This window comes from Heloderma suspectum, chromosome 2 (genome assembly GCF_057233095.1).
Source record: "Heloderma suspectum isolate Gila_16-S chromosome 2, 16-S_ref, whole genome shotgun sequence".
In the NCBI taxonomy this organism is placed as follows: domain Eukaryota; kingdom Metazoa; phylum Chordata; class Lepidosauria; order Squamata; family Helodermatidae; genus Heloderma; species Heloderma suspectum.
The window spans coordinates 175,705,604-175,733,559 of NC_139459.1; the positions used below are offsets into that span (position 1 = coordinate 175,705,604).

The 27,956-nt window shown below is 49.1% G+C and overlaps 2 protein-coding genes across 16 annotated transcripts in view; one reads left to right on the plus strand and one right to left on the minus strand.

The window, feature by feature from the left end:
• The window catches only part of LOC146353374 (synaptonemal complex central element protein 1-like), a 615,017-nt gene that overhangs the window by 136,878 nt on the left and 450,183 nt on the right, over positions 1-27,956 (plus strand). The window lies entirely within an intron of this gene.
• CDK16 (cyclin dependent kinase 16) overlaps positions 1-27,956 on the minus strand; it is a 63,059-nt gene that overhangs the window by 1,529 nt on the left and 33,574 nt on the right. The window contains exons 2-18 of one of the 15 annotated variants that reach the window (XM_084836313.1): positions 24,534-24,597; positions 24,298-24,438; positions 20,919-21,059; positions 18,776-18,909; positions 17,640-17,765; positions 17,378-17,434; positions 14,825-14,939; positions 12,486-12,580; positions 10,983-11,045; positions 8,987-9,110; positions 8,778-8,898; positions 7,530-7,627; positions 6,208-6,313; positions 5,155-5,197; positions 3,084-3,174; positions 1,234-1,311; positions 683-727 (exon numbers count right to left, since the gene is read on the minus strand). In XM_084836313.1, the coding sequence (XP_084692439.1) occupies positions 690-727; positions 1,234-1,311; positions 3,084-3,174; positions 5,155-5,197; positions 6,208-6,313; positions 7,530-7,627; positions 8,778-8,898; positions 8,987-9,110; positions 10,983-11,045; positions 12,486-12,580; positions 14,825-14,939; positions 17,378-17,434; positions 17,640-17,765; positions 18,776-18,909; positions 20,919-21,059; positions 24,298-24,438; positions 24,534-24,585 (1,623 nt within the window). In that variant the 5' untranslated portion in view covers positions 24,586-24,597 and the 3' untranslated portion in view covers positions 683-689. Of the gene's footprint in view, positions 1-677; positions 728-956; positions 1,388-3,083; positions 3,175-5,154; positions 5,198-6,207; positions 6,314-7,529; positions 7,628-8,777; positions 8,899-8,986; positions 9,111-10,982; positions 11,046-12,485; positions 12,581-14,824; positions 14,940-17,377; positions 17,435-17,639; positions 17,766-18,775; positions 18,910-20,918; positions 21,060-24,297; positions 24,439-24,533; positions 24,601-27,956 lie in introns of those variants that run through there. The other 14 variants (XM_084836314.1, XM_084836322.1, XM_084836312.1 and 11 more) reach the window with 14 other exon arrangements.

Below are 27,956 nucleotides of genomic sequence, written 5' to 3' on the forward strand. Positions count from 1 at the left end.
AGATGGAGAGAAGCTTGCTGAAGGCCACCTAGTAAGTTTGTGGCAGAGATGAGATGGGAACAAAGGCCTTTCATGGCTCACAGCTCAGCCTCAATGCCAGGGGTACAGAACCCCTTTCAGCCTGAAGCTCTCTGGGGTGGTGGGGGGGTGTGGAGGGAGATTCCAGTCGTGGGTGGAGCTAAGGGCAAAAGGGGTGGGGCCAACATACCAACATTACTAGCCTATTTTAATTTACAGCTCTTACTGCCAGGAACTAAGCCTTAGGAGAGAAAACCCTTTGGTTTTTAGAATGGGGGGGGACTAGACGAAAGATGGGAAACCACCGATCAACTGGGGGTTAGGGGGAAAGGAGCAGCATCTTCTGGGGAGCCCCGGAGGTCCTGTAGCCCTGCTTTATGCCAATGTACTCCGCTCGACATGCCCTATGCATCCTGGCGGCCTCCCCACTCCTCCAGCGCCTTGCCTCCTTCTCCCTACTTTTGATTCCAAACGATACAGCACCCGCAAGGGGGGTGCAACAGGGTGGAAGGGGGGGTGCTCAGCCGGGTCGGGGCCAGGCGTGCAGAGAGGACTACAGCCAAGCGCTGATGAGAGAGGAGGAGGCCAGCTCATCACACCGAGAACAGGAAGGGGTGCCGATGGAAGACTGGGGGGGGGTGTGTGTGTGGCACAGATACCTGACCTGGCGGCTAAAATTCAGTGTCCACTACCCGGAACGCGGCGCTGCCTGTGGGAGAGGAGAGACTGTTCACCGCCCAGCCGCAGAGGACTGCGACAGGGGCTGCACAGTGAACCCGGAAGGTGGGACAAGATCATTTCCCCCATGACAGGGACATTGGGGGAGACGGGGAGGAGGGGTAATAGGCAAGGCAGGACCTTGTTCATGTGCAGTTTGCCCTTTTGGTGCTGCAGGACAGGACTCCCTGTTCGGGAGGGGAAAGGCAGAGTTTTGTTTGGGGCCAAGGCAGAAGATTCAACCCCGCCCTCTTTTACTACACCGGGACATAACCCACTGGGAAGTTCTCCTGCACAAGCCTCACTGAAACGAAGGGGAGCTGTGCCCCAGAGCAAGACCTTGCCCCTCCCTGCGCCGCCGCCGCCTGCGTGACTGCCAAGTTAGAAAGCAAAGGGTGGTGGGGAAAGAGCTGGGGCAGAAGTGGGTGGGGCTTGGTTCCCAGTGGGCGGGGCTGGAGAGCTGGGCGGAGCTCCTGGTGATAGGCCACAGTTGCTCACCTGATTCAGGCAGGGAAGCCGATCGCAGCCCCGTCTCTTTCTGTAACTGAATCTCCTTTAGTGCAAATATTGACGTTGCTGTGAGATGAGCAGATGGAAAGGGAAGAAGCACAGAGAGACACGTGAGACGACGCCTTTGACTGGGCCTGCTAGTCTGTAAAGATACAGTGAGCGAGCACTTCAGTTGCAGCTAAAACCAGTTTAGGGGTGGGGATGAGGGAACAGTCTCAAAAATGTTCCATGTTCCTTAACTTAAGAATTCAAATTGGTACGTCTCTGAATCCACATATTGTAAGCCACACTCCCAGTTAGGGATGGAGTGGGACTTAAGTGTCCCTCTCCAAATTGGATTTTCAAATATTGCAAATTCAGATCAATTTCAAATGCGTGCGAGTTTTAATGCATTTTAGTTTATTAATCACCTGCATTTAGTTAATTAATTGATTCAATTAAATATATATTTGCACATTACCCAAATCTCAAGTAATGGTCCCTTCTGAAATAGTGGGGGAAGTTTAACTTATAAATTAAAATAGTACTAATTGGTAGAAGGAAATGCCATTTATTGTGCTTGCAAAGGTGAAGCCTCTGACATTGACTGGCTCAGGTGGTGTGATGTTAAGGAAGGTTTACAAACATTCTAACTTCTTAGAGTATAAACTTTGCAGCAAAAATAGGTACAAAGTCCAATTTCTGTGAAAACAGATACTTGTCAGCTTTCCTGGGATTACAACCTCACACAAGACCCATGGAATGAGAAACTATAAGGGGAAGGCTAAGGATCAGAAAGCTGACCGTGATGAGATCCCAGAATGTATGGAAACGAAAGGGCAAAGAGACCAAGGCAGAGCTGAAAGAAAGGGGCAGATTAAGCAGTGGACTAAGGTACATGAACTTGAGAAAAAGGCAGATGGGTGAAATGGAGGTGTAAGGAAAAGGCTTCAGGACTGTGCTCTAGAGAACCAAACGGTGCAGACAGTTGCTAGGTCTAGATCAGGGGCGGGCAACTCATGGCCTCCAGAGGTTTTGACCTACAACTCCCATCGGTCCTAGTAGGTATAGCCAATGGTGACGGATCATGGGAGTTGTAAGCCAAAACATCTGAAGGGCCACAAGCTGGCCACCCCTGGCCTAGAACCTGAGAAGACTCCTGTCCCTTTAAGAGTTGCACAAGAGAGGGAAGTCTACCAACTGTTACTTCTACCATCGTTATGAGATTGTGACTCTGTACACCCAAGGGAACAGTGATGGGTAAACGTGTTGTGGGGTGTGGTGCTGAATTTCACATACTGAACTAACCAGCCAGTTTGTTAGCTGCAGGTTTCCAGACTTTAAGGTTCTATTGCACTAACCAGGCCTTTCCCAACCTGGGGTCCTCTAGTTGTTTTGGACAACAACTCCAAGGATTCCTAACCAGTGGCCAGGCTGATTGGGGCTGCTGGGAGTTGAGGTCCAGCACAGCTGGAGGGCACCAGCTTCAGTGGCTGCCGTAAAACATCAGAAGCAAAACAGCTTCAAAAATAAGCCACTGTGCCTTAATGCTAAGCCCCACCAATTAAAATCTGCCCTCCCACTTAATCAACCAAAGCTTTAGTTGATTAATCTACCACCTAAAGCTTGCAACCCCACTTAATAACAGAGGAAGCTGTGAGTGTGGGGAGAGAATGGGGGCCTCCTGCATGCCAAGAACTGACAGATCACAGCTTGTAAGCAAACGCTCATCATGCCTATCCGCACTCAGAGGCAATGCCACATCCCCTTCTATAAGTGTGTCTTCTCATTTGCCCGTTCCGATGCCCCATAGTACTGGCCTCCCATTCCGCCTCCCACCTTCCTCGGCCTGCACCTACTGTCCGGGAGTTTGAGGACTCGCTCTCCCAGACTGTGGAAGAACAGGTGCCGCATGGCCTCATCTGCAGAGATCCGCTTTCTGCCCTCAAACTGCATTTGGGGAGAGAAGAGGGAGAGGAAAAGAGAGAAGAAGGGAGTGAGAGATCAATGCCAGGGGCTGGAATCAAGTGTACAAAGCAGAGGTGGGCCACTTGTGGCCTTCCAGATGTTTTGGCCTGCAAACTCCCACTATTGGCTGATGGGAATTGTAGGTCAAAACATCGGGGGGGCGCACAAGTTGCCCACCCCTGCTACAAAGACATGTGTCTGCCCCATTGCTCCCACCAAGGAAGCCATTTTCACCACAAGAGAATGTAGCTCTGTAGCTACCACAGAAAAGCTTCTGTCAAGAGCCTCATTCCAAATGGAGTCCCAGTCCTCAAAAGAGAAGGACACTCTGGTTACAGATTCCCATCCTCTGTGATGGAAGTTGCATGGATTTCATTCCAACAAGAAGTGAAAACATTTACCAAGTAGTACGTTACGGTAGGGAGTCATCTGGATGGATCCAGATGGCTATTTCACCACAAGTTCTACCACGGAGTTTACCACACATCCCTATCCGATGCCTGTGCGGTGAAATCCACCTTCCCGCTTTATAGGATGAGACTGGCGACCGAGCTCACCCTGTCGGACAGCTTGCCCCAGGATTGCTTAGTCATCCATCCAGGCTCATCCAGAAGGCACCTGCCAAACTGTGAGGAGAATTTTAACACGCATCCTCACCTGATCCGAGACCCAGGGGAGCAGAGGAGTGGTAAAATCCTCCTCATCGTTTGGCAGGAAGTTACAACCAGCTTAGCAACTGTATTTGCCCCCTGGAGGAATCCCCGTTACTTCCAATCACAGATTGGAGGTAACAGCACGGATGCAGGAAGCAGAAGGCGCGGGGAGGAGCAGCTGTTCTTCCCAGCACTGGCAGAGTCCATTTGCATGGCGCACACTGCACTATCAACCGCTCCTAAAACATTTCATGTTTTCAACGATTTTAAAGTTGGAATCAAGCCTCCCCAACTAGTGGCTCACAGCTGTGTACTGTGGCCTGCCACCCAAAGCTTAAATGGCACCTCGGTTGAGCAGTCCCAGGCAGGCAGCAAAAAACAGGGAGATGTACAGGCTGGGCTGCCGTGTACAACTGATGCACGGTGCCAGGGCTGGTGGGTCACAAGTTGTCAGGCCTGTTCTGAGAACAGCAACAATGTGCTAGTCCGAGGCCTGTGAAACATGCAGGCCGATGGGGGACAGATTCAGAGGGACCCTAGCCCTTCGGCCTGCCAATCTCGCAGACTAACCACATAACATATTAGCACTAGCAGGTTGTGGGTCGCCCAAGGAGCGGGGAGAGGCTGAAAGTGGGGCAGTTACGTCTGTAGGAGCCTCTGTTCCCAGGGAGAGCCACCAGGCCCCATTTAATTCTTATCCAAAGGAGGACCACGACAAGTCCTTAAAGGTGAAGAAATGGATTGTCGCAGAAGGTTCCTGATCTATAGCCCACTTTGTCAGATGCCCTGGTTCTTGGAGGAGGGCAGGGCAGGGCAGGGCAGGCCTAACTACCTGCCATGACCCAAGAGTCCAGCAGTGACATGGATTCTGAGGGTGAAGAGCCAGTGGTGCCAACAGAAGAAACTCCAGGTCCGAGCACCATAGCAGAGCTGCCAGAGACCCCCAAGCCTAGCTCCAGCACCCCCTTCTACAAGAGCCCCACATTCTATGGAGCCGATGCGCCAATGCCAGCAGCGCACTAGGCACGAGCTCTTGGAGAGATGGAGGAGTGCTGGGCTACAGGTCAGAGGCCTGTCCCTTGAAGGCTTCCATTTTGTAGGAAAGGGTAGAGTCCGGGACTTTAGCATAAAAGGCTTCAGTTTGGTCTCAGACCTTGTGAAAGCAAGTTTCTCACTAGGAGCGCCAACTTCTAGCCAGCTTTGCCACCTGGTATTGAGCCCTGCGAGCTTCTGCTCGGTTCAGAACAGGACACTACTGTTCATTTCTTTAACATCTATTTGTTCAAAGCCACGCGGCACCGCTTCTCACCTGCAGCAGCTTCCCTAGGAGGTCGGCCCCATCATTGTCCAGCCTGCAAAGATCCAGGAGAGAAAAGATCCATCAGACCCATGACCCTTCCTTGAGAGAAATGGAAGCTCTGGCTGCTTCCTGGGGGCTGTGGCTCTCTGATGCTTCTGCTGCTAACCATCATCTTTCTAGCAGTTGTCATATGCGACATTCTTTATAACCCTTGGTCAGCAACTCATTTTTTTTAAAAAAAACAGGGGCTGTATTTAGAACTGAAGCAAAGGGCCAGCAACATTCCCTCCAGCTTTGGGAGCCAAGATCCAGGGAAAAGCTTTTTTGAGCCCCCTCCTCTTCTCTACATCCCCCCCACCCCGCCCCTGGGGTGAACCACATCAAAGATTGTTCGTTGGCCTGGTCAGTATGATTCCCATATTACAGAAGAAGAACAGAGACTGAGAGAGAGTAAACTGGCTATGACTGCACAATGAGTCCATGTCTGGCTGTCTCTTTTCTTTTCTAGCCTTCATGGTTGCAAAGACATATTTGAAAGTCTCGGGGGCAATGCCTGGCAGATTCTCAGAAGTATCGTACGCTCCTGAAGGCATGGCAGGTTTCCTCCTTCTCTATCCAGCAGCGCAGAGGCAGGCAGATAGACTTCGGGCTTATGGGATCTAGGTTGTTTTTCACTTGAACCCCAAGGCCCAACCAAAGCCAGGTGAAAAATTGTGGGGCAGAGGGTGGTTGGGAGCAGACATACTCTTAGAACTAAGGAACAGGGTTTCTCTGAGCACATCCTCAGCCCAGGAAAAAATCTACTGCAAATCCCTTGCCCAACCCCAAGCTTTTTTTCTTTTGCAGCAGCCTAATTTAGGACATCCCCAAAACCATTTTTGTTGTTGCTATAGTTAAATTATTAGGAGCTAGAAAACCGGAGCTGATTTACTACAAATTGCCTAGAGATCTACCAGTTGATCCAGATCTACCTCCTGTCCACCCCTGCTGTAGGTAGTGACTCCACTGGATTCTTGCCTTTCAGAGGCTGCCACATCCCACGAACTGCATGTTGACACTCACCTAGGGGCATGGTTGATCAGAGCCTCTGGACGGTACTTGGGGTAATTATAGGCTCGGAATTCTTCATTGGACAGGATTCCAGGCCACGTCTCTTCATTGGGCGTCCCTGGCGATGGAGAGGAGGAGCAGAGATCAGAAAAAGTGCAACTATGAGAAGAGTGAGGTGGCATCAGTCCCTGTGCAGCTGAACACTGCTGGCTAATGAAATGGGACTTTTAAGGAGCATCTATGTTAGTGCTACTGTTGTGACAGCTAGAGGCAGCCACTCCATTAGGGAGAGAGATAGGAAGCAGGGCCACTCCATTGGCTCTGCTGAGAGTCCGGCTCCTTTTGGCTCCTCTCCCTGAAGAGATTCCACCTCACCTTAGAAGAACTCTGTTGACTTTAAGAACTAGTGCCTGAGTCTGCTGTTTTCCCTCTTCCTCCCCTTTTCGATTAGGGCAGTGTATTTCAAACTGTAAGCCTGAAGGCAGGGACTGCCTTGTTTTTCTGTTGAACTATACACCACTATGGGAGCTTTTTTGGCTGAAGATGAGGGTAAGAACATAAGAAGAGCCACACTGGATCAGACCAAGAGACCATCTAGTCCAGCATTCTGTTCGCACAGCGGCCAACCAGCTGCCCACGGGAAACCCACAAGTAGGACACGAGCACAACAGCATCCTCCAGTCCATGTTCCCCAGCAACTGGTATACATAGGCTCACTGCCGCTGGTACTGGAGGTAGCACATAACCATCAAGCCTAGTAGCCACTGATAGCCTTCTCCTCCAGGAATTTGTCTAATCCCCTTTTAAAGCCATCCAAATTGGTGGCCATCACTATGTCTTTGTGGTAGCAAATTCCATAGTTTGACCATGTGCTGTGTGAAGAAGCCCTTCCTTTTATCTGTCCTGAATCTCCCACCAACCAGCTTCACGGGATGACCCCACTGGGTTCTACTATTTTGAGAGGGGGAGAAAAATGTCTCCCTACCCACTTTCTCCACACCAGGCAAGATTTTGTACACCTCTATCATGTCTCCCCTTACCCTCCTTTTTCCAGGCTAAACAATCCCAGCTGTCATAACCTTCCCTCATAGGGGAGATGCTCCAGCCCCCTGATCATTTTAGTTGCCCTTTTCTGTGCTTCCAGTAAAATAATAAAGAAATAATATTTGACTTCATTTTGTTTGTTCTTGACTGATCTGCATTCTGCTCTTTGACTGGAATCCACAAGGAAGGTCACAACATTCGTGGCAAGACTACAGGTGCAGCCTCCTCGCTGGCCCTCCTCCCACGCCCCCAGTGATTTCTCTCCAATGCAGCCCTGTGAGGTCTCGTACCCAATATCCGAAAAATGAAGTGCAGCTGCTCCTCAACTGTGGAGCCTGGGAAGAGCGGCCGACCTGTGGACATCTCGTAGAAGATGCAGCCCACACCCCTGTGGAGGAGAGACACACACGCAGGCATGACTGGCAGTGGTGATGTGATAGCAAGGACCACGTCCTTTGTGCTTTTAAAATACATGCCCTAATTTTGTTTTACATCTGTTATGGTACTCCGTCAGTCAGTTTTCAAGCTAATGAAAAAATCTACCATCCCTAATTCTGTCCCAAGAGATCTAAAATCCTGCACCAAGAAAAGTCAAATTCTGCAAAAAATATCCTGGCAGGATATTTACAACCCAAGTAAAAACGGGCTGTGCTTTTCCTCAGATGATTATTGCTGTACATATGGAAAACCATGAAAATAAATCCTTTCAATCGAGAGTGAGTGTTTTTTGCTTATGCAAATTTAAATTGCTGGCACAGAATGTGGGTTTCTACAGTGTGGCACAGGAATGAGCCCTGATGTAAACTGGGGAATCAGAGTACATTGTGAATCTGAAAAAAAGCATGAAGGGCATCCAGGGGGCACAGCATTTCTGCTAAATACACAAAAAACAAAAGTAGCCGTGTTGGCTATAAGAACAAATCCAAAATCCATGTTAGTGTAATAACTTTATTAGGCCAATTCAAAGGTAACCAAGAAATGATCAAGCTATTGAAATCTCCACATCCCTTCATCAGGGAGGATGGTGCAAAAAAGCAGGTTGGCAGGGGGAGAAAGGGGGAAAGCCTGACTGGATGCTGTAGTCATGATGTCTGCATGATCAGAATCTTAAGATAATATGGAGAAGGAGTGTTTGCAGACATTCAAATTGGCCTCTGCTAGGTGATGTGATGGTTTCAGGGCCCTCAGGACCACTGGGAAAAAGAAAAGTCACAGGCAATTGTTGATTCTCTGTTTTTTTAAATATAAAATCCAGCTGTTAACCCCAAATTGTCTCCATCCTGGGCGAACCAGACAGGTCCCTTGGTTCCAGACAGCCTTTTCTTCCCCCTATTCCCCGCTGCCAGACTGCTTTTTGTAACATCTTGCTTGATGAAGAGATCTGGAAATCTCGAAAGCTTGCACAATTTTGTGATCTTGGAGGTGGCCGAATAAAGGCTTTATGGTTTGGGGAATTTCCCCTAGACATGGCCCTGTAGAGGGTGGCAACCACTGCATTGTGGGGGAGATCCACTGGCTACAAGCCACTGAGTCCTTACCACATGTCAATCTGTGTGGAGTATTCTGTCGAGCCCAACAAGATATCAGGAGGTCGGTACCAAAGTGTTACCACCTCATTGGAGTAGGTCTTGGTGGGAATGGATTTTGCCCGGGCCAGTCCTGGGAGAATTAAAACAGCAACAAAATTAAACATATTTATTAACAAAAGCCAGGGTTACTCTACAGAGCAGAGCTGATTTGTACTCACCAAAATCTGCTAGTTTGAGCTCCCCTCTCTCATTAATAAGCAAGTTCTGGGGCTTGAGGTCTCGGTGCAGTACCTTCTGACGGTGGCAGTAGGCTAGGCCACGCAGCAGCTGGAACAAGAACAGCTGGAAGCAGAAATAAAGCCACCTAGGTGGGTTTCTCCAGGTACACACCATTCTCCCCTACTCTACAACCAGTGATGTGTGTGTATGCTGTGATTTTCCAGGACTAAGTGAGGCATTCTACTGTACTTATTAACTCAGAGGATGGGATGGATCTGGATTTAGTCACGCTTAAAGCAGACCCACTGAAATCAATGGGACAAGTAAGTCATGACTCACTTCAGTCCCATACAAAACGACTGTTTTTGAAAATGTATCTGATTTGTACAACTTGTTCAAATGACAGAATTTTCTTGGGGAACTCAACCTCCTTTCTGAATGCGGTTCCAAATCAGTTTGATGGCATCACCACCTATAACCAGGACAGCATCACAAGAACACACAGAACCCGAGGTCATCCTATGAAGCTGACTGGTGGGAGACTCAGGACAGATAAAAGGAAGGACTTCTTCACAGAGCGCATAGTTAAACTATAGAATTAGCTCCCACAGGATGTAGTGATGGCCACCAATTTAGATGGCTTTAAAAGGGGGTTGGACAAATTCCTGGAGGAAAAGGCTATCAATGGCTACTAGTCCTCATGGCTATGTGCTACCTCCAGTACCAGCGGCAGTGAGCCTATGTGCACAAGCTGCTGGAGAACATGGGCGGGAGGGTGCTGTTGTGCCCATGTCCTGCTTGTGGGTTCCCGGTCAACAGCTCGTTGGCCACAGAATGCTGGACTAGATGGACCCTTGGTCTGATCCAGCAGGGCTCTTCTTATGTTCATATTGGGGCCCAGCTCACTTTCGTGCACTGGAGAGAATGCCCACCGATAATTGCTGGAGATGTGGATCCCCGGAGACACATCTGACCCATCTAATGTAGGACTGCCCAATAGCAGGGACAACATTTGCATGTATTCATGTATTCAGATGGACCTCAGCTGACTGGGCCCACACCCATAATAAGGAACCTGGGGCTAATCAGGGCATTTTTAGTTGCTCAACATGTGATCCTCAGACACCAGAAGTGTAAGTCTCTGCAGAACCCTGAGAGAAAGGTGGAAGAAGTGCGAACGCAAGCCACCTCAGAGCATATATGAGGCAAGAAAATCTGGGAAAACGTTGAAAAGATCTGGGGTGGGTTCTTGGAGCTATAGACATCTAGGTGCCATGTGGACCAAGCCAGAGGGGAAGTGAATTATATACATTTCAGTTACAAATTAGGAGTGCATTGTATGATGCATGTATATTTTATACATTTATATCTCTATCTATATATACACATACATACAAGCACACATACACACAACACTTTCTTTTACTTATTCAGTTGTTATTATTTTATTTATTTTATTTTAAAATTATTATTAAGATAAATATCTGTAGAAGGGGGGAAGGGACATGGGCGGGGGGGTACGGACGGAAGGGTCCATGGCTCACTGGTAGAGCACCTGCTTTGCATGCATAAGGTCCCAGGTTTGATCCCCGGCATCTCCAGACAGGGCTGGAAAAATTCCTGCCTGAAATCCTGGAGAGCTGCTGCTGCAAGTCAATGTCGACAAAGCTAGATGGACCAAAATGGTCCGACACAGTATAAGCCGAAAAGGGGAACTGGGGATCATTTGTACATGTATACAATTGAAAACCTTTTAACAACGTGTTAGGGAGAACAACCAGAGAAGTATCAAATTCCCAAAGGTGAGGGTAGGCCATGTGGTACCCTGTAGATGTGGGATTTATGGGAGTTGTCATCCAAAACATCTGGAGGGCACCATGTTACCTACCCCTGCCTAAATGGAATCTCATGTTGAACTGGACCTCTGCCAGCTACGTCAGTAGAGTTGCTTGAGATAAAGAGACCCAAGCAAAAAGATGGGGGCCAAGCACTTACCTTCACATTGTGCATATTTATTACGTTGCCACAATCATCTAGATACTGTTTCAGGTCTTTATCCTGGGGGGAAAGGAATATACAGGATTGGCATCTTTTCTCTCCAGGGTAAGTTCAGTCACTCAGGGCACAAAAAAGCCCTACGGTGCCCAGCACCCCCCCCCCCCCCGCCAGCACGGGTGGCTGGGGAATGCTGGGAGTCATAGGACTTCTTTCTGTCTAAACATGCATAGCATTGCGGCCTCAAACACATTTACTTATATACAATTAAGATTGCAATCCTATGCATAGTTCAGTGGGCAAAAGTCCCTCTGAACTCAATGGGTCTTGTTTCTGATTAAATATGCCCAGAAGTGCACTGCTCATCGTAAAGACAATGGGGATGACCCATCCTCAGGTGGGCATAGCGTTCACAGGAGGATTCGCTGTGGGAGTCAATCCCAGCCAGACCTCTGTGCTGTGACCAGTCCAGCAACCAGGAGGCCTGTGTGCGCCTCCCTTCTCCCCATCCTGCCCTCCCTCTTGCCCCAAGATAAGACTTCTCGAGCTAGACTAGCTTGGACCGGAGAGAGAGGGAGGGCTGGATGGGGAGACGGGAGGCACACACAGGCCTCCTGGTCCCCTTATTTGCCCAGCACACGGAAGGCACATGCAAATGGGGGACAGGGCACCACTGAGTCCTATGGTGAGCCCTCTATGTGTGGGTGTTGCGCCCATACTGGCATGGATCGTGTCATTTGCACAACTGATTACAGTCGTGTTGCGCTGATCCAAACTGGCCTTTGTGGCAAAAAATTCTAGGATGGGTTAATTAGGTCCCTTGCATACGAAATATCAAAACTTTCTCTAAGATCCCTTTTCCTAAAACAAATTCCTTTGCTTGCCAAGAGGCTCTCCTTACCCCAACCCCCCAACCTGAGCTGTTGCATCACCGGGGTAATACAGTAGCTAAGAGTGGGAACAATGAGCTGGGAAGTCTCTGGTTCGATCCTCGCTTACTAGGTGGCTGTAGGCAACGCAAGCCACTATCTCTTGGGCCATGCCCTTCTAATCTGAAATAAGGAGATAATGATAATGGCCCACCTTACAGGCTTGTTGTACTCATTACAAAGATCACATATGTGAAGCACTCTGCATTGTCAGAAAACCTTGATACAAGTGCTAAGCATTATTATGATCATTACTATGTTTCAGAGAACTAGGTCCCACCTAAGCTACAACATCTTCCCGCTGAAGTGGTGGTTCTGGTGAGGGTGCTGCTGAGAATTCTCTCAAGAGCTCTTGAGCTCCCTCATAAGACTACAATTTCCAGGAATCCTTGGGAGGAAGCCATGACAGCTTGATGTGTAAACACCATCTTTGTTTAAAATGACTTGGCAGTTCTGTATATGGGGGCCGATGCTCAATTTTCTGCACACTTGGGAACTGGATTTCAACTCGTAAAGAAAGACAAGTTCCAATTTATTGTGTCCCCCCACCACCTCCCCTCCACCATTTACTCACTAAATACTCGAAGACAAGCGTGAGGGATTTCTCTGTATGGATGATATCATGCAGGGTCACAATGTTGGCATGTTTCAAATCTTTTAGAAGTGAAACTAGAAGAGAAAGAGAGAGAAGGAGTGGGGGGGGTGACACATGGTGAGACCTGCATCAGAAGCACCTCTTAACCGTCTAGTGCAGCCATTCCCAAACTCTGTGCTAGGAAAGAGCTGCTCACCTGCTGCACAAAACAAAATAATTCAATGCACCTGCAAGCCCAAAGGACACAACCAGGGAGGAGGCTGCCTGCTGTGTCCCTGTATGATTTACTGCTCTGGCCTTGCAGGTAATTCTGTGATGAAATATTAGAAATTGACTTTTATATTCATAGACAAGTGAGAGTTGCTTCAACATGTTGCGCAGTGTGCCCCACCCCTCACCTGCATCACCAAAGTGTGTGTGTGTGTGTGTGTGCGCGCGCGTGCATGCACAAGCACTGGGAGGAGACTTAGTTATAGAAGGGTGTCACCCAGCTTCCACCTTCCTAGGACTCAGTTCTCCAGAAAGTCCCCAGGGACCTGGTCCTCTGCGTCCAGAGGAGTTCAAATTGCCATCCTTGGACTCTGTGGCCTCCAGCCATGAAGGTACTGGCATGTCACAGGCAATCCCATGTCATCGCAGCCCAAGGCTGCTAAAACAACTCTTTAAGAGACTAAGGCTGCTAAAACTGCCCTTTAAGAGAAGAGGACTTAGTCGGTGTAGAGGTGGGGCTAACCAGCCTATAGGAAGCTAAACCCCTACTTAAGGCTCAGTCTCAATCTGCAGCTTGTTGGAGCAACATACAGACAAGCTCGTCTGGCTTCCAGCCCCACTCAGAGCTCTGTGGTGCCGTCCTGTTCCTGTCTCAACGAGAAAACGGACTTGCCCCAAACCTTGGTAAACCCTTGATTGACAGTAGAATCCAGTAACCCAGACCTCACCAACAACGCTAAGCCCTTGCCACGATAGAGCCTGAGCACAGCAGTGTGTGGCTCCTCTGCTTCTGCCTCACTCCTATCTCAATGCCTCACCAAGGACAGCAGAGTCTTTCCCCTCCCTGTACATTCAGATTGGGTGGGGGGATATTTCTGCCCTCTTGAATTTTGCCTTACAGGCCCGGCTGAGGCAGGTAGAATGGGAGGGTCAAGAGCTGCAGTCATATCCTGAGCTCCAGCAGAATTTAATTAATGGCCTCACTAGGCTGCATATATATTTGCTTAGTGCTTCTTTCCCCTCCCATTCCCTCCATGTGACCTCATGCATGCACCATTGCACAGTCATCCTTTTTTCTGTTTTGAGGGGGTTTGGCCCCCAAAGGTGAGGGGTTTTTTTTAATCGACTTTTGCAAACCTCAAGGTTCCACCAAGCCTGCTGATACCTCCTTCTTGTGCATCAGCGGTGCCATTTTGGCTACAAAAGAATCTGCACGCACCTCTGAACATTGCTAATAGACAGAATGATCAGAATGTCATTTCTGGCTCGGTACCTCTGTCTGCCACATCTGATTCACTCAGAGCCTTACCTACCCTATATGAATTTCCCTGTACTTCTGGCTGCTAAAAAAAATTCTTCCGATCGTCGCAAACATCTTAGATGACTACACTTTGAGTTCATCTAAACCAGGTGTGGGAACCTCTTTCAGCCTGAGGGCTGCATTCCAGTGGTGGGCAAGGCCACAGACAAAAAGCAGCGTGGCCAAAATACCAGCATATTTTAGCTTAGAGTTCTTACTGCCAGAAATTTAGCCTTGGGAGAGGCATTTCAACCTTTTTGAGTAGGGGAAAAGCTGCACAAAAGCCAGGAAACCATCCAATGATCAGTGGTCGTGGAAAAGGGGTGGGGCCTTCTGGGGAACCCTAGATGGCCGGTTTGAAACCCCAGGCCTAAGGTTCCATACCCCTGACCTAAATTTTCCATATATAATTATTTTATGCACGCCTACAGCTATTTGGCTCACACAAATTGCTATGGCCTTCTCTGCTTTCCAGCGCTTTCATGCTATTTGGCTGAATATATAAATGTTAATAAAGAAGGGTTAATAAATACATGCCCATTTATTAATTTATTTAACAGATTTCTTAGCCGCCTTTTAAGACTGTGGTCTTTCCAAATACAAACCAGTATAATTCCATATCAAACAAATGATAAAAGCGCCTTAAATGTAAGCTTTTTTTTTTTTTAAGCCATACAAGAAAATACTACTTTGAATTACTAACAGCAGCAAATACCACAATGCTTTTTCAGTTAAAACCCAGAGATAACACGGATGTGTTTAAAGCCTTCTTAAAAGTGACCACAGACGGAGCCAGAGGTCGACATACCTTCCCGGATGGCTGTGCAAGGCGCTCCTTCCTCGTGCTCAAGACGGATCTCCTTCAAGGCCACCAGGTTATCAGTGAGTTTACTCTTTCCCTTGTAGACAGTGGCATACGTCCCCTGAAGCGGAAGAGACACAGTTGAGGCTAGTAGACCACCACCCGATGTCAACTTGCCTCCCCCAACCCCTGAACTCCCCTCTAAGCTGACCATCAGTTTATTTTTAGCCACTCTCTGAGCCACCACAGAAGACATTTCATCCCCCACATTGGGATGCAAAACTTCAGTTCCAACACAGTTATTCTTTCAGCTATGCCTTTGTCCCCCACCTCCCACCCTTTCCCCATACCCATTCCACCAAATTCCTCCTCTGCAAAATTCCTGGGAATGTATCTCGGAATCCACCTTTCTAGGCCTACTTCTCACTGTGATTGTAAACCTATGTCTGGGTTATACCACTTCAGACTGCTGGGGGGGGGGGGTTGCCTGGTGGAACACCCCTCCATGTCAAGGGGAATGCTAGGCTAGAACCCTGCTCCCCAAAATCTACATTTCTAGGTGGAGGGGATTTATTGTATAGGGGAATGTTCCATCATGTCAGCCCCTATAGTTTGAAGTGGGAGAGGGCAACGAGAGGGCCTTCTCGGTGATGGCTCCCAATTATGGAATTATCTCCCCAATATGGACCACCTAACATTGTTATCTTTTCGGCGCCAGGTGAAGACTTTTCTCTTTCCCCAGACATTTGGCAGCATGTGATGAGTTGTAATTGATCCTGTATATGTTTAATGTTTTGGCTGATTGCTCAAAATTGTTTTAGATATATGTTGTCTTTGTGTATACTGTCTGTTTGTGTGTGTCTTATATTTTTACATTTTGCATATTGTATTTTTAATGTTTTAATCTTTGGTAAACCAGGTGGCATAGAAATGTAATAGATGATGATGATAATGATGATGGTGAAGTGGTAAAGCCCAGACACAGGCTTCACCATTCAACAGGCCACAGTTTCTCCCCTTTAGTCTGACTGCAATCTACCTACTCCAGCCTTCCCCGAGCTGGTGCCCTCCAGATGTTTTGGGCTTCAACTCCCATCAGACCCAGCATGACCACTGATCAGGAATGCTGGGAGTTGTAGTCCAAAACATCTGGAGGGCACCAGCTCAGGGAAAGCTGACCTACTCAGCCATGGTTCCTCTCCTTCCTGTGTCACAACCTCATTCAGGGCAGTAACAGGGATACTCTTGGCAGCCACAGGGAGAGCAAGGGCTGATTCACTGGAAGTACAGGATGACAAGGGCTGCTGGTCTTCTCCGTGGCAAGATGGGGAACACAGAATTAGGCAAGGGTCCCTGACTACACTATTGCAGAAAGATGTTCAGCACCAGACTGGTTTGAGACCATTGCAGGGAGAGGAAGCAGCAGTCTGGTGTCCCTCCATCATGCCTAGCTACAGCTGAGCTCCCACCCCACTCCACCCCTGCTACTGACTGCCACTGCTGAGGCCATCCAACAAAGAGGAAGTAGCAGCCCTTCCATTGTATTTAGATCCAGCTACATGACCTGCTAAACTTTGCAACTAGTGCCTGAATTTTTCCCCTCCTCCCTACCAATTCCCTTTCCTTTTGTGTTGTGCCTTTTAGACTGTAAGCCTATAAGCAAGGACTGTCTTACTTCTGATCTTGTAAACCACTCTGGGAGCCTTGGCTGAAGGGTGGGATAATGCTTTGAATGAATGAATGAATGAATGAATGAATGAATGACAGGAGATTTTCTGGTCTGCAGGGGAATGATTTGCTCTTGCTTTATAACCTTCAGAGCAGTTAATAGAATCCTCTTCTCTCATTCATCCTCTTAACAGCCCTGAGGTGGGTCATTAATAGGCCCATTTTACAGATATGGGATTGAGGCTGAGATACAGGTGAACATGGAGCTCTTGGTGTTAGCTGCAATCCTGGAAAATGCCAGATTCCATGTATTTTGATGTATTCCAAATGCATGTACTAAGGAAGGAAGGACCTAAGAGTATTCTTGAATTTAAACCAAGAACTCCCAATTCTAAGTCTCTCTCTACAGGACTACACCCACTCTCCCAGATTGACTGGATCAAATCCACTGTGAGAAGTGCTATTGAGATGGCAGGTGCTGAAGTTCTTACTGAAATAAATGGGCAAATATACCAGACTGGTCAAACTTACTGCTCTTCGTGGTGTACTGGTTACAGTGTGGGATTAGGACTGAGGAGATCCAGGTTCAAATCTCTGCTCGGGAACCCATGGGCCAGGCACCCTCTCTCAGCCTAATCTACTTCATAGGGTTGTTGTGAAGATAAAATGGTGAGAGGGAAACCATGTGTACCACCCTGAGTTGCTTAGAGGAAGAGCAGAACATAAATCAGCAAATTAAAATAAAAAAATAAGCATGGGAATGAAGATTTCTCAGCTGCCCCAAAATAAGGTGGGAAGGAGTTATCCCAGGTGCCTCCTAGACTGGAATTCTGGGAAAGCTCTGCCTTCCTGCCCACATCCAGGCTTCATGAGGATGGTCACAGCACCCACCTCTCCCAGCTTGTCTAGTTTCACGTACGTCTCCAGCTTCCCAAAACCGATCTCCGACTACGTGAGGAAGCACAAAGAAGCAGAGTGTGAGCAGCGGCCCTCTTCCAGTTTGGGGGGGGGCGGGGGGCGGGGCTGGAGAGAGAGAGAGAGCCAGCGGGAGCAGCAGTTGCAAGTCTTCAGCTCTTGCCGCTGCTCCAATTCCAGCCAGGGGGGACAGCAGGTGGCAGAAGGGGACCCGGGGTGTGGGGGAGCTATGACTTACCAAAGAGACTCTACGTAACCGTCTGCTCAAAGGCTTGTCAAAGAGCGGGCTGTTGAGGGTGAGTTTCTCCAGGTAGCCTTCGGGCAGCCGGATGTCAGCCGGGAGGGACAGGCGCTTGTTAATGTCCTGGAGAGGAGAGAGAAATTTGAGCAGCCTGGTTACCAAGCCCCCAAAAGTTACATACCTGGCAAGATTTTTATTTGCCTGATTTTATTCGTAAGGGCCTCCTCTTACGAATAAAAAGCAGCCTAGTAGAAAACAAATGTGTAGGCTACAAGTGCAGTGAGCTGGCAAAGGAGAAACAGAGCACTCTACTTCCCCTTTGCTGGTCCGCTGCATTCCCGTATGGAGAAAGAAGCCCCTTCCCCTGCAGCCAGTGTGGAACCCAAGCAGCCTGATGAAAGAGGGCCAGAGGGCCTGATCGCTCGCTTGCACTGATTTTCTGGTCGCCAATAGCAACCAGGTGTGATGAAATACAACTGTGAATTTGGTCTAGTTTCTGAGGGATAAAGCCAGAGCCAATGAAACACTGCTGCCCTCCTGTGACTGGCATGCTCAGCAGAGGTGACCAGCACCTGAGGCCTGCTGAGGGCTTGCTCTGCTGCAGTACCCATTCTGAAGGAGTCTCTTCCTAAGGGGACTCTCAGCACGACCTCTTCAGGTTTTCAGAAGGGCAGCAGTGGTCTTTCTGTTCCTCAGGACATTTGGAGGTGCTGGCATGGATTTTATCTGCCCAGTTTCACAGGGAGAGTCCTGCATGTGGGACCTTGAAGAGGTCACCAGGAAGGGCCAACTGGGGGAGCATGAGCGAAATCAGTCTACAGCCAGGCATTGCTTAACTTCTGTAAACCACCCAGAGAGTTTCTGATATGGGGTGGTATAGAATTGTTGTTGTTGTTGTTGTGATTCGCATGATTTTATCTGAAGTTTCTTGGTGCAGACTTTGAATATTCCTGACCACTTAAGTTGCTCTTTTAGGAGGAAGGAGAATGGAGCATGTGAATAGAGCCATCTCTGTACACATCCCTTCCACGATCCTCTCCAAAAAGAAACCCAGGCTAAAAGGGAGACGGAGAGCCTCCACCTCCCAGCAGGGGCTGCCCTGAACTTTCCACCACCACCTCTAACACTCGCACCTCGGTGGAGATCTTGCGTGTCGGGTTGTTCCGCATGCGCACCCGGACTGGAGATTGCACCTCATCAGATGACGTGCCCGACGCCTGGTCGCTCTCACCATCTGAGCCCATCTTGAGGTCTTCATGAACGATTTCTGCACCAAGGAGAGACGGTGATGGAAATACCAGAGGCATGGAGAATTAGTGGCCTCCTTCCTCTCATCCGATTCCCTCTAATACTTCTAAAACTGACCTTCAGGGAGCAATAAGACCTCAATTTGAAACCACTGTGTAAATTTTGCATGTACGGTGACTGCAAGTCTGAAAGTTCCCTCCCTTTTCTTCCTGGCAGCCCCCATCCCTGAAGTCTATTCTGTGGGAAATGCTGTCCCTAGACTTTCCCCCCACGAACAGGAATAAGGCTCAGTCTGCACACGCAGCAGACAGTGGTGGTAGAATGAACTGCTCCACGCCAAACTGTAAGTGGAGAGCTGGTCAAATTTTTTGAATGCCCCCTTGAGTAAAACCTCCCTGCAAAGAGAAAACCAGCACAGCAGGCAGAGGCCGGGGCTAGAACTTTTCTCCCTGATGTACTAGTTCTCCATCTGCAGGGAATTTTTCAGTGGCGGAGCATTCAAAAGTTGTATCCTTCACCATCAGTCTGAAGTTGTACAGCCCACTCAGCTACCTCAGCTGCTGCAGGGATAGACCTAGGTTAAGATCCAACCTCTTTGGATAACATAGCCCACCCAATCAAGTCTCCCTCTCTCACTCCTCCCCCTTGCAATCCAATAATATTATTACCCACTTCCAGTAATTTGGGTTGATTATCTGTAGAAACATTTTCATATCATGTCTGCATATGAAAAGTCCGCATAGTATTTAAGGAGCAACAACCCTGCAGGGTTAACACCCAAAGGTTTGGGTTTGTTTCTTCAATGACTCCATTTTTAATATTGCGATTCAGAAAAAGAGACTTGCCCAAGGCCATATAAGAAGCCCATGGCCAAGGCAGGCTCTGAACCCAGATCCACACCCTAGTACTCCAGGCACTGCATCACATTGGCTCTCTGGGTTTTTGGACCTCATTTTAAAAGCAACAAGGCCCTTAGAACCTGTGTCTGATGGAACTGATTCAGTGTCCTTTTTTAAACAATGAGGTGTATGCTGATTTCATGTCAGTGTCACTCCTGAGAATCTAGAACAGCCTTCCCCAACCTGATGCCCTCCAGATGTGTTGGACTACAGGTCCAATCATCCCCACTCATGCCGACTAGGGATTATCGGAGTTGTAGTCCAACACATCCCAAGGGCGTCAGGTTGGGGAAGGCTGTGCTGGAAGGACAGAAAGGTGATTTATACTGAGCCAGGCCTCAGCCTTCCCCAATCTGATGCCCTCCAGATGTGTTGGAATGCAACTCCCATCATTCCCAACCAGCATGGCCAAGGACCATGCTGGCTGGGAATGATGGGAGTTGCAGTCCAACACATCTGCAGGGTACCAGTTTAGGAAAGCTAGTGTACACTGACTGGAAGCAGCTCTCCAGGATTTCAGGCAGGGGTTTTGCCCAGCCCTACATGGAGGTGCCATGGATCGATGCCTCTTGCATGTGGTCTACCACCAGCCCCCTACCCTTCCCTGAGGAGGGCTCCCATGAGCCTTCATGAAAATGACATGAAGCGAAAAACACCTCTCATCAGTCAAAAAGTGCAGCTGACACAATAGCAGGGCACAGGCCTTAAAAGTTCGTGTTGACAGCACCCGAAGCAAAGCTCACTGGAAATAAGGCCCAGAAGTCCTCGTCTCCAGCACCCTTATCAAAGTCCTCCTGGAGCCGGCCGTGGAAATTCAAGACCTTGGACTCCTTGCTTAAGGGATTCCCAACTTGGAGGCAGCCCAGCTTGCTGACGAGGGGCCCAAGGGAGTAACTCAGGGGTGGGCAGAAAACAGATCTCCAGATGTTTTGGACTTCAACCCCCACAAGCCCCTGTTGGCATGGCCAATGGTCACATATGCCGGGAGCTGAAGTCCAAAACATCTGGAGATCTACTTTCTGCCCACCCCTGGCTCCAGAAACCCTCTCTTTAGGCCAGTCAGGACTGGCATAGGCCCCTACCCACAAGAGTGAGCTGTTATGGGCACAGCAGGAGGTGTGATAGTCACCTAGTCGGGTGGTGCAGTTGAGGTGAGTGCTCAGGCTGCGGCTGATGGCCAGGCGGGGCCTGCGGAGAGCGCCTGCGTAGTGGTGCAGGAAGGCATGAACGCTGCGGGAGGTGCTGGGGCGCACACTCTTCACTGTGGGGCCTGGGGGGGGGAGGGGAAGAGGGAAGCCCATGGATGGACAAATGGGCAGACAGACGGGGGTGGATGATGGGAGGGAGACGGGGAGTGCAGGAATAGAGGAGTGGAGGGGGCATGTGGCGAGCGAGGAGGCGGAGAACAGAAATCAACAAGGAGAAGAAGGGGTGTGATGGGGTGGGGGGAAGACACCAGTGAGAAGCAGCAGCAGCCAAAGTGGAAAGAAGGGGGGGATCCCAGGGAATGGGCCAAGTGTAGGAAAAATGGGGAACCAAGGTAAGAATATGCACCAGCAGCCCAGCACCCCACCCGCCCGCAAAGGAGGGTTCAAGGAATTGAGGAAAGAAGGGGAAACACATCCAAGGTGAGAGAAGAGGTACAAGGGAGAGGAAGGAGAATCACAAGCACACTCCAAAGGAAGGGGTGACACACAAACAGATGCACATCGGGGGGGGGGCACACAGGTAGAGGAAAGGAAAGGGGAAGATTGAGCCCAAAGCAGACAAAACAGAAACCAAACCCACAAAGGGGGAGGGAGTGGCCATCACACAAGTCCCAGCGCCACAGTGGAAGGGAAGAGGAAATAAAGCAGATACACAAAAAGAAAAGAGCAGAGAAAACAAACGAGAAATATGAAGGAAGGAAAAACAAAAGAAAAATCACAGCAGAATGGAAATCAAACTTAAAAGTGAGCCCTCAGCAAGGTGGCATGAAGGGGGAGGGGGCAGAGGCAGGACTTACCTGAGAGGGACACCTCCTCCCCACAGCTGTGAGAACTGGAATCATCCCCACCCAAATGATGGGGGGGGCAGGACATTTACAGTGCTACAATGAACTCAAAGAGACCACCTAATCTGATTCCCCCATAACAAAGGACTGGAAATGTCCTCCACCTGGGAACAGAACTACATCAAGCCCTTGTAATACAGAAAGGGACAGTTAACTGCATAGCCTCAAAGCACAGAGCATGACTGCTAGTGCAGTTCTCCAGCACATGCATCCAATTCCTTAGAACCCCAGCTTTCATTCTTAACAACAAAGGATCAAATTTCTAGTCCTCATCATTACAGAGATAACCTTAACACAGTCAGCTTCCACGAGGGATTGCTGGCTGTCAGAATGATGTGCTCGCTCTCCACAGTCCCTCCCCTACTTTCCTCAGGGACAACTATTCCTATACCCCATCCCTTCCCCCCGCCCCAATCTTCAAGATTCCATGATCTGGGGTTAACAGACTTTGGTTTGGATCAGTCGTCAAGCCATTCTTTGTGCTCTTCACCCAAGCATTCCACTCACCTCAGCGCTCTGTATGTGCCAGAGGGTTTGGAAGACAGGAGTGTGGTCGCTCCCTGGGCTTCGGTGCAGGCAGAGGCAGCTCAGGTCTCTTGCGCTGCTTCTGCCTGCACCATGCGCAGCGTGAGGGAGAGAGAACCCCTCCTCCCTGCTCCTCCCTCCTTTGCATCCATGGTTCTCGCTTCCCCTCAATTAGCACCCTCTTTCACAGTTAGGTTAGTACCTAATCATAGCACGGATAGCGCACTCTTGTAGCAAATGCCGTTGTCTGTTCCAGGGCTGGGCAGAAGGGAGGCTGGAATTCGCTGGGCGGCCAGAGCTAATTTCCTGCTGCCCACCTCGCGCCTGCGGGTGGCTGAGATTCATGCCGGACAAGGCGGATCTCGCCCTGATCCTGCCACGCACTTCTTACAGCCTTAAGAAAGAGCACAAACCCAGGACCATAAGCACTGGCAAAAGCGCCAAACTCGGCACTTTTGCTTTGAAAATATTAGAACACGTACATGGAGTGTGGAGATTCAAGTCAAGTCGTTCAAAAATAGAATAGAAAAGAAAGAAAGAAAGTCAATCCACCCCCTGTACTCAAGGTAACATCACACTGACGTACGGGGCTGCTGCACAGATACTATAGTATGTGCTAGAGTGGCAAGATCGAGAGAGTCATGATCCTGTACTTGGGTCTTTGTATGTTTGTTATTTATTTATTCATTACATTTATATCCCGCCTTTTTTCCTCCTTAAGGAACCCAAGGCGGCGTACATAATCCTCCTCCTTTCCATTTTATCCTCACAACAACAACCCTGTGAGGTAGGTTGGGCTGAGAGTCTGTGACTCACCCAAAGCTGCCCAGTGAGCTTCCATGGCCAAGTGGGGACTAGAACTCAGGTCTCCTGGCTCCCAGCCCAACACTCTCACCACTACACCACACTGGCTGTGTCATGTTGTGACACAGTTGCTGAAAAGAGGGCCCACTATTCTCTTCACATCTGTCTTACCTAAATGCGGCACAGAGCTCTAGAACGCCATGTTACAAATCCTAAATTTTTGAACAGCGAGTGCCTATACGGAAGAACGCTCAGTGGCTGTTCCTCAGTTCTGAAACTCCCTTTATCTTAACACTGCCTTCCTCGACCTGGTGCACTGTGTGTTTGGGACTACAACTCCATTGTCCTCAGCTAGCAGGCCCTTGCTAGCTGGGAAGGGTGGCAGTTGTAGTCCCAAACACACCTAAAGCGCACCAGACTGGGGAAGGCTGCTCTAATAATCGGGGGGGGGGGGAAACAGTGGCAGAGTATCTTTGAGAAGCAAGGTAAAGCCTCTTTTATTCAGGCGAAGATTTTGCAAGTAAGGATGAGCAGAAGGTTATTTTGATGTTCGGCCTTTTCCCCTGTTGTTGTTGTTGGGGGGGGGTGAGTTTAAATTTAATGATATTTAAGTGTTTTGACAATCTATTTCTAAACAGTTCCCACCCTTAGCCTCTGTAGGATATGGTGGATAACAAATGAAAACGATACATGATTGCTGTTCCATGCTTCACTTTGTTTGTATCTTGCCATGATTTCTTTTTGAAGATATTTTCTGGGATTTGATTTAAAATTTGGAGCTTCATGTTCATGTTCATCTTCAACTCACTGAGGAATACAACAGGAATGGAAGAAACCTATGAAGGCAGGGACTAGGGGACCACCAGGAGACGCTGATGGTTGCACTTAGCAAAGAGGCCTCATTGCCTGACCACTGAACAAAACATATTTCCATGTGCATTCTTTTCACTCTGAAGGTTTAAGGACTAGAAACTTGCTCTTGTAAAAAGACCTTGGATCTAAGGTTCCCAAGGCACCCATCATATGCTGCACACTCCACAGTACATTCCTGACCATGCAAAAACTCAGGGCTTGCTCCCTATCCACACACCCTCCTCCTCCACCGCTGGCAAACAGGAGAACTCACCATTATCACTGCTGTTGTTTTCCTCAATGTTGATGGGTTCATTGAGGTTTTTCTCAACCGTCCGGCTCCCCCGCAGCGTCATAGACAGCTGCCTCTTGATCTTCTTCATCCGATCCATGGTGGGGAAATGAGCTGGAGTCACTGAGGGGAGGGAGGGGAAGGATGGTTACCCAGCACGTTAAATGCACGGGCAATTCTCTCTTGAGATACAAGGAGCCAGGTATAGCAAAACTTACTGATGTATTTATGAGATTCCAACCCCGCTTCTTGGCCTACAAAGTGGTCCATAAAATCATAAACCTGCTTTTAAAAAAAAATCAATTAAAAACCTGAACGGACACAGCCAATAAGCCAGACAAAAAAGCAAGCTGAATGATAAAGGGCCAGCAAGAGCTTGCTGTGGCTCACAAGTAAATCAAGAGTGTCTCTTGGGCCCTTTAAGAGCCAGCTCACACAGTACCCACATGCTATGGGCATTTGTTTTTTAAACTGTATTTTTAGACATGTAAAATATTTATATCCATGGTTGCATATTGTGGTGACTAGAGGGTGGCAGCCAAAGGTTTGACTAGTTATTCCAAATCAATAGACAATCCCTCACCTTTTTCGAGCTCCTGGCCATATATACTTCTCCTCTCTACTTAATCTCTCTCTCCCATTTCCCTTCAGTCATCATTTTCTATCCCAACCCCGCTTCTGTTGGCTTTCTCAGGCCCCAGCTTACCTAGGCTGATCTTCTACCCATCCTTCCCTCCGTCCTTCTATCTGTTCTGCCCCATTCTTGGCTCTGAACAGCTCTAACAGTGGCACCCTTCTGCCCGCCCCTTCTTTCTATGACAATAAGGCATGCCAGCCAATCGCTGCCAGAGGCTATATCTGAACCACCACCACTGCAAAATCCCTTCATGCACCATGGTCTAGACGTGCACTGTATTCTTCTTAGTGGAAAAAGAATATGTTTTTATGTTTCTGAGTCACACCTCAAAGGTTGATAGGAGTAAGGGGGGGTGCTATAAAGTTAAAATAAACAAATCTCTGCTTCCTATACTCTGGAGGTCAACGAAGGCAAGAATGGATGGGGGTCACCCACAGAACCAACAAGCATCGGCTGCTGCTCGTCAAAGCCAAGCCAGGGCTAAGCAGACAAAGACAACACACAGATAACCTATGAAATTCTCTATGACGAGATGTGGTATGAGCCACAACCTTAGATGGTTTTAACAGGGGACTAGACAAAAGGTTATCAATGGCTACTCATCGTAATGGCTATATGCTCCCTCCAGGATCAGACGCAGCATGCCTCTGTATACCAGCCGCTAGTGAAAAACAGCGGGAGAGGGCTACTGTCTTGCTTGTGGGCTTCCCATAGCAGTGCAGGTCCAAGAAGATAACCCTTCCTCTGCTTCTTCTCACTGCCAACGTCTGCCTGGATCAACAGATGAATGAGGTTGTGGCAGCAACAGTGGATGGAGAGTGCCGTGCGGCTGTACACAGGCGCACACCACGGATGGGGGATGAAGAAGAGTGGAAGCCCGTGCACGTTCCGGCTGCCACCATCAAGCGATGTCTCAGGAGGGGACACACTGCCATCCTACCCCTGCACAGAACCCCATGCAAGTAGATGAGCTAGGACAGACCTCTCTGAAGTTGCAACGTAACATGTGCACCACCCACTTTTGCTTCCTGGATACTTCCCGGTGATGACAGTCAATACCAGGGGTGCAGAAGCTCAGGCCCAGGGTCCCAATCCAGCCCGCCAGATGGTCCCCAGATGGCCATGCCCCCTTCCCTGGCCCCACCCCCTTTCCCTCAACCACCAATCGTTTGGAGGTTTCCTGGCTTTTGTGCAGTCCCCCCCCCCACACATTCTAAAAGGTTGAAGTGCCTCCCCTAAGGCTTAGTTACTGGCAGGAAAAGCTTTTAAGCTAAAATACACTGGTGTTTTGACTCAGACGCTTTGTCTTTGGCCCCACCCGCCACTGGAATATGGCCCCCGAGAGGTTCTCTGATACTGAATTCACCCCTTGAGCTGAAAGTAGTTCGGCACCCATGGCTTATTCAAACACACACCCTCCTCCTCAAGCACCACTTGGTGACGACACCTACAAAATGCAACACATGTGGAGTACTGATGGTTGAAAGGGCAGAGCCAATGACAGCGTATGTGCTATGATACAGAACTGGGAGCTGGGAGCAACGAACCAACGGGAAACTGATACATTTCTGAAAGTTATTTTTGTCTTCAATTTGCTATTTCAATTGTGCATCTAACTGGGTTCAAGAAGGTCCTCCCTGCTCCCCCTACTCAACTTCACCCAATCCAGACTTGCAATGTTTCTTCCTGTCCTCTGAGTTCCAGAAGCTCACCCTCAGTGACAGGATCAGTAACAGCAAGCAACCTTCCCTGAAAGACAGCTTGCCTACCACTACCTCAAGTGCAACAGTGGGGAAGTGGGTCTATTCTAAGGTGCAATCTCCGTCCATGAGGAGTGGCACAAAGCACTAGCCCTACCATGAGGCAGAGTGAGGCAGCTGCCTCAGGCGGTGGATGCCGGGAGGCACGGAGTGGCGGCAAAGCGCTGGAGGACACTGCTGTGTGTGCTATGCCACCTGTCCTCCACCCCCCAAGCTAGCCCGCTGCCCTCAGGTGCGGTGGGGGGATGCTGTCCAATCACCAGTGTTGAAGCGTCAACTGCCATTCCAGCAGGGGTGATATTGCCCGTCACCTCAGGGAGCAAAATGTCTTGGCCAGTGAGACCCAACAGCCTGGGCTGACGGAGTGTGCAGCTCTCAACACTCCCCAGACTCCTTAGCGACACACAGGGGGCAGGGGGGGCTGCTCTAGCAGAAACGGAAGGGTTCCTAGGCTGATAAATTGATGTGGAGAGGGTTCCCTGAAAACAGAAAGCTTGAAATCCACCACTTTGAGGCATCAATGACTGCTGAGGCAGGATGTATTATGTTCAATGGGCCTGCTGTACTGGGGGGGGGGGGGCGCAGCGAAGAGAAACCTAAGCCTCCCTTTTAGAGAGAGACAGCTTTTATTTTGCACTTATCGCCATATTTGGAGCCGGGAAGAAATTTTGCCCCAGGTCAATTTGGCTAGCGACATTATTAGCATAATTCATTCTAAGCACATAATTTGGAGGGTGTGTGTCCATGTGCACCACACAGAAAGACCCCTCCATGGCACAGTAATGAGAGGGAAGAGGATTTCATCTGCGGTTTAAACTGGCCTAAGTTTGGTCACAGGCTGTATTTGGGGGGGGCATTCCTTGCTTTCATCTACCTCTTGAGCCTTCCTGTAATGAACGGTGGGACTTAAATTTAGCACAAAGAGCTAGAGTGTGTGAGGAAACCGCCCAGTCTGGGCATGCAGTTGACAGATGGAATCCAACTGCAACTTCAAAATGTAGGTGATGCACGAGGTGATGCAAAATGTAGGTGTGCACGAGACCACAGTTCTCCAAATGCAGCACAGGCCTCCCCTTTGAGATATGGCTCATGGCCTCTCCAGTACCTGCAGCTGGGACAGGGGGCAAGGCCAGCCCAGCCGGCAGAATCACAAGGCCTCAAAGCCCTGCCGCAGCTTTCTCTGTTTATGGCAGACATTTTATCGGCCATTTATTATACCACTCAAAGCGTTACTGCTGATGTAA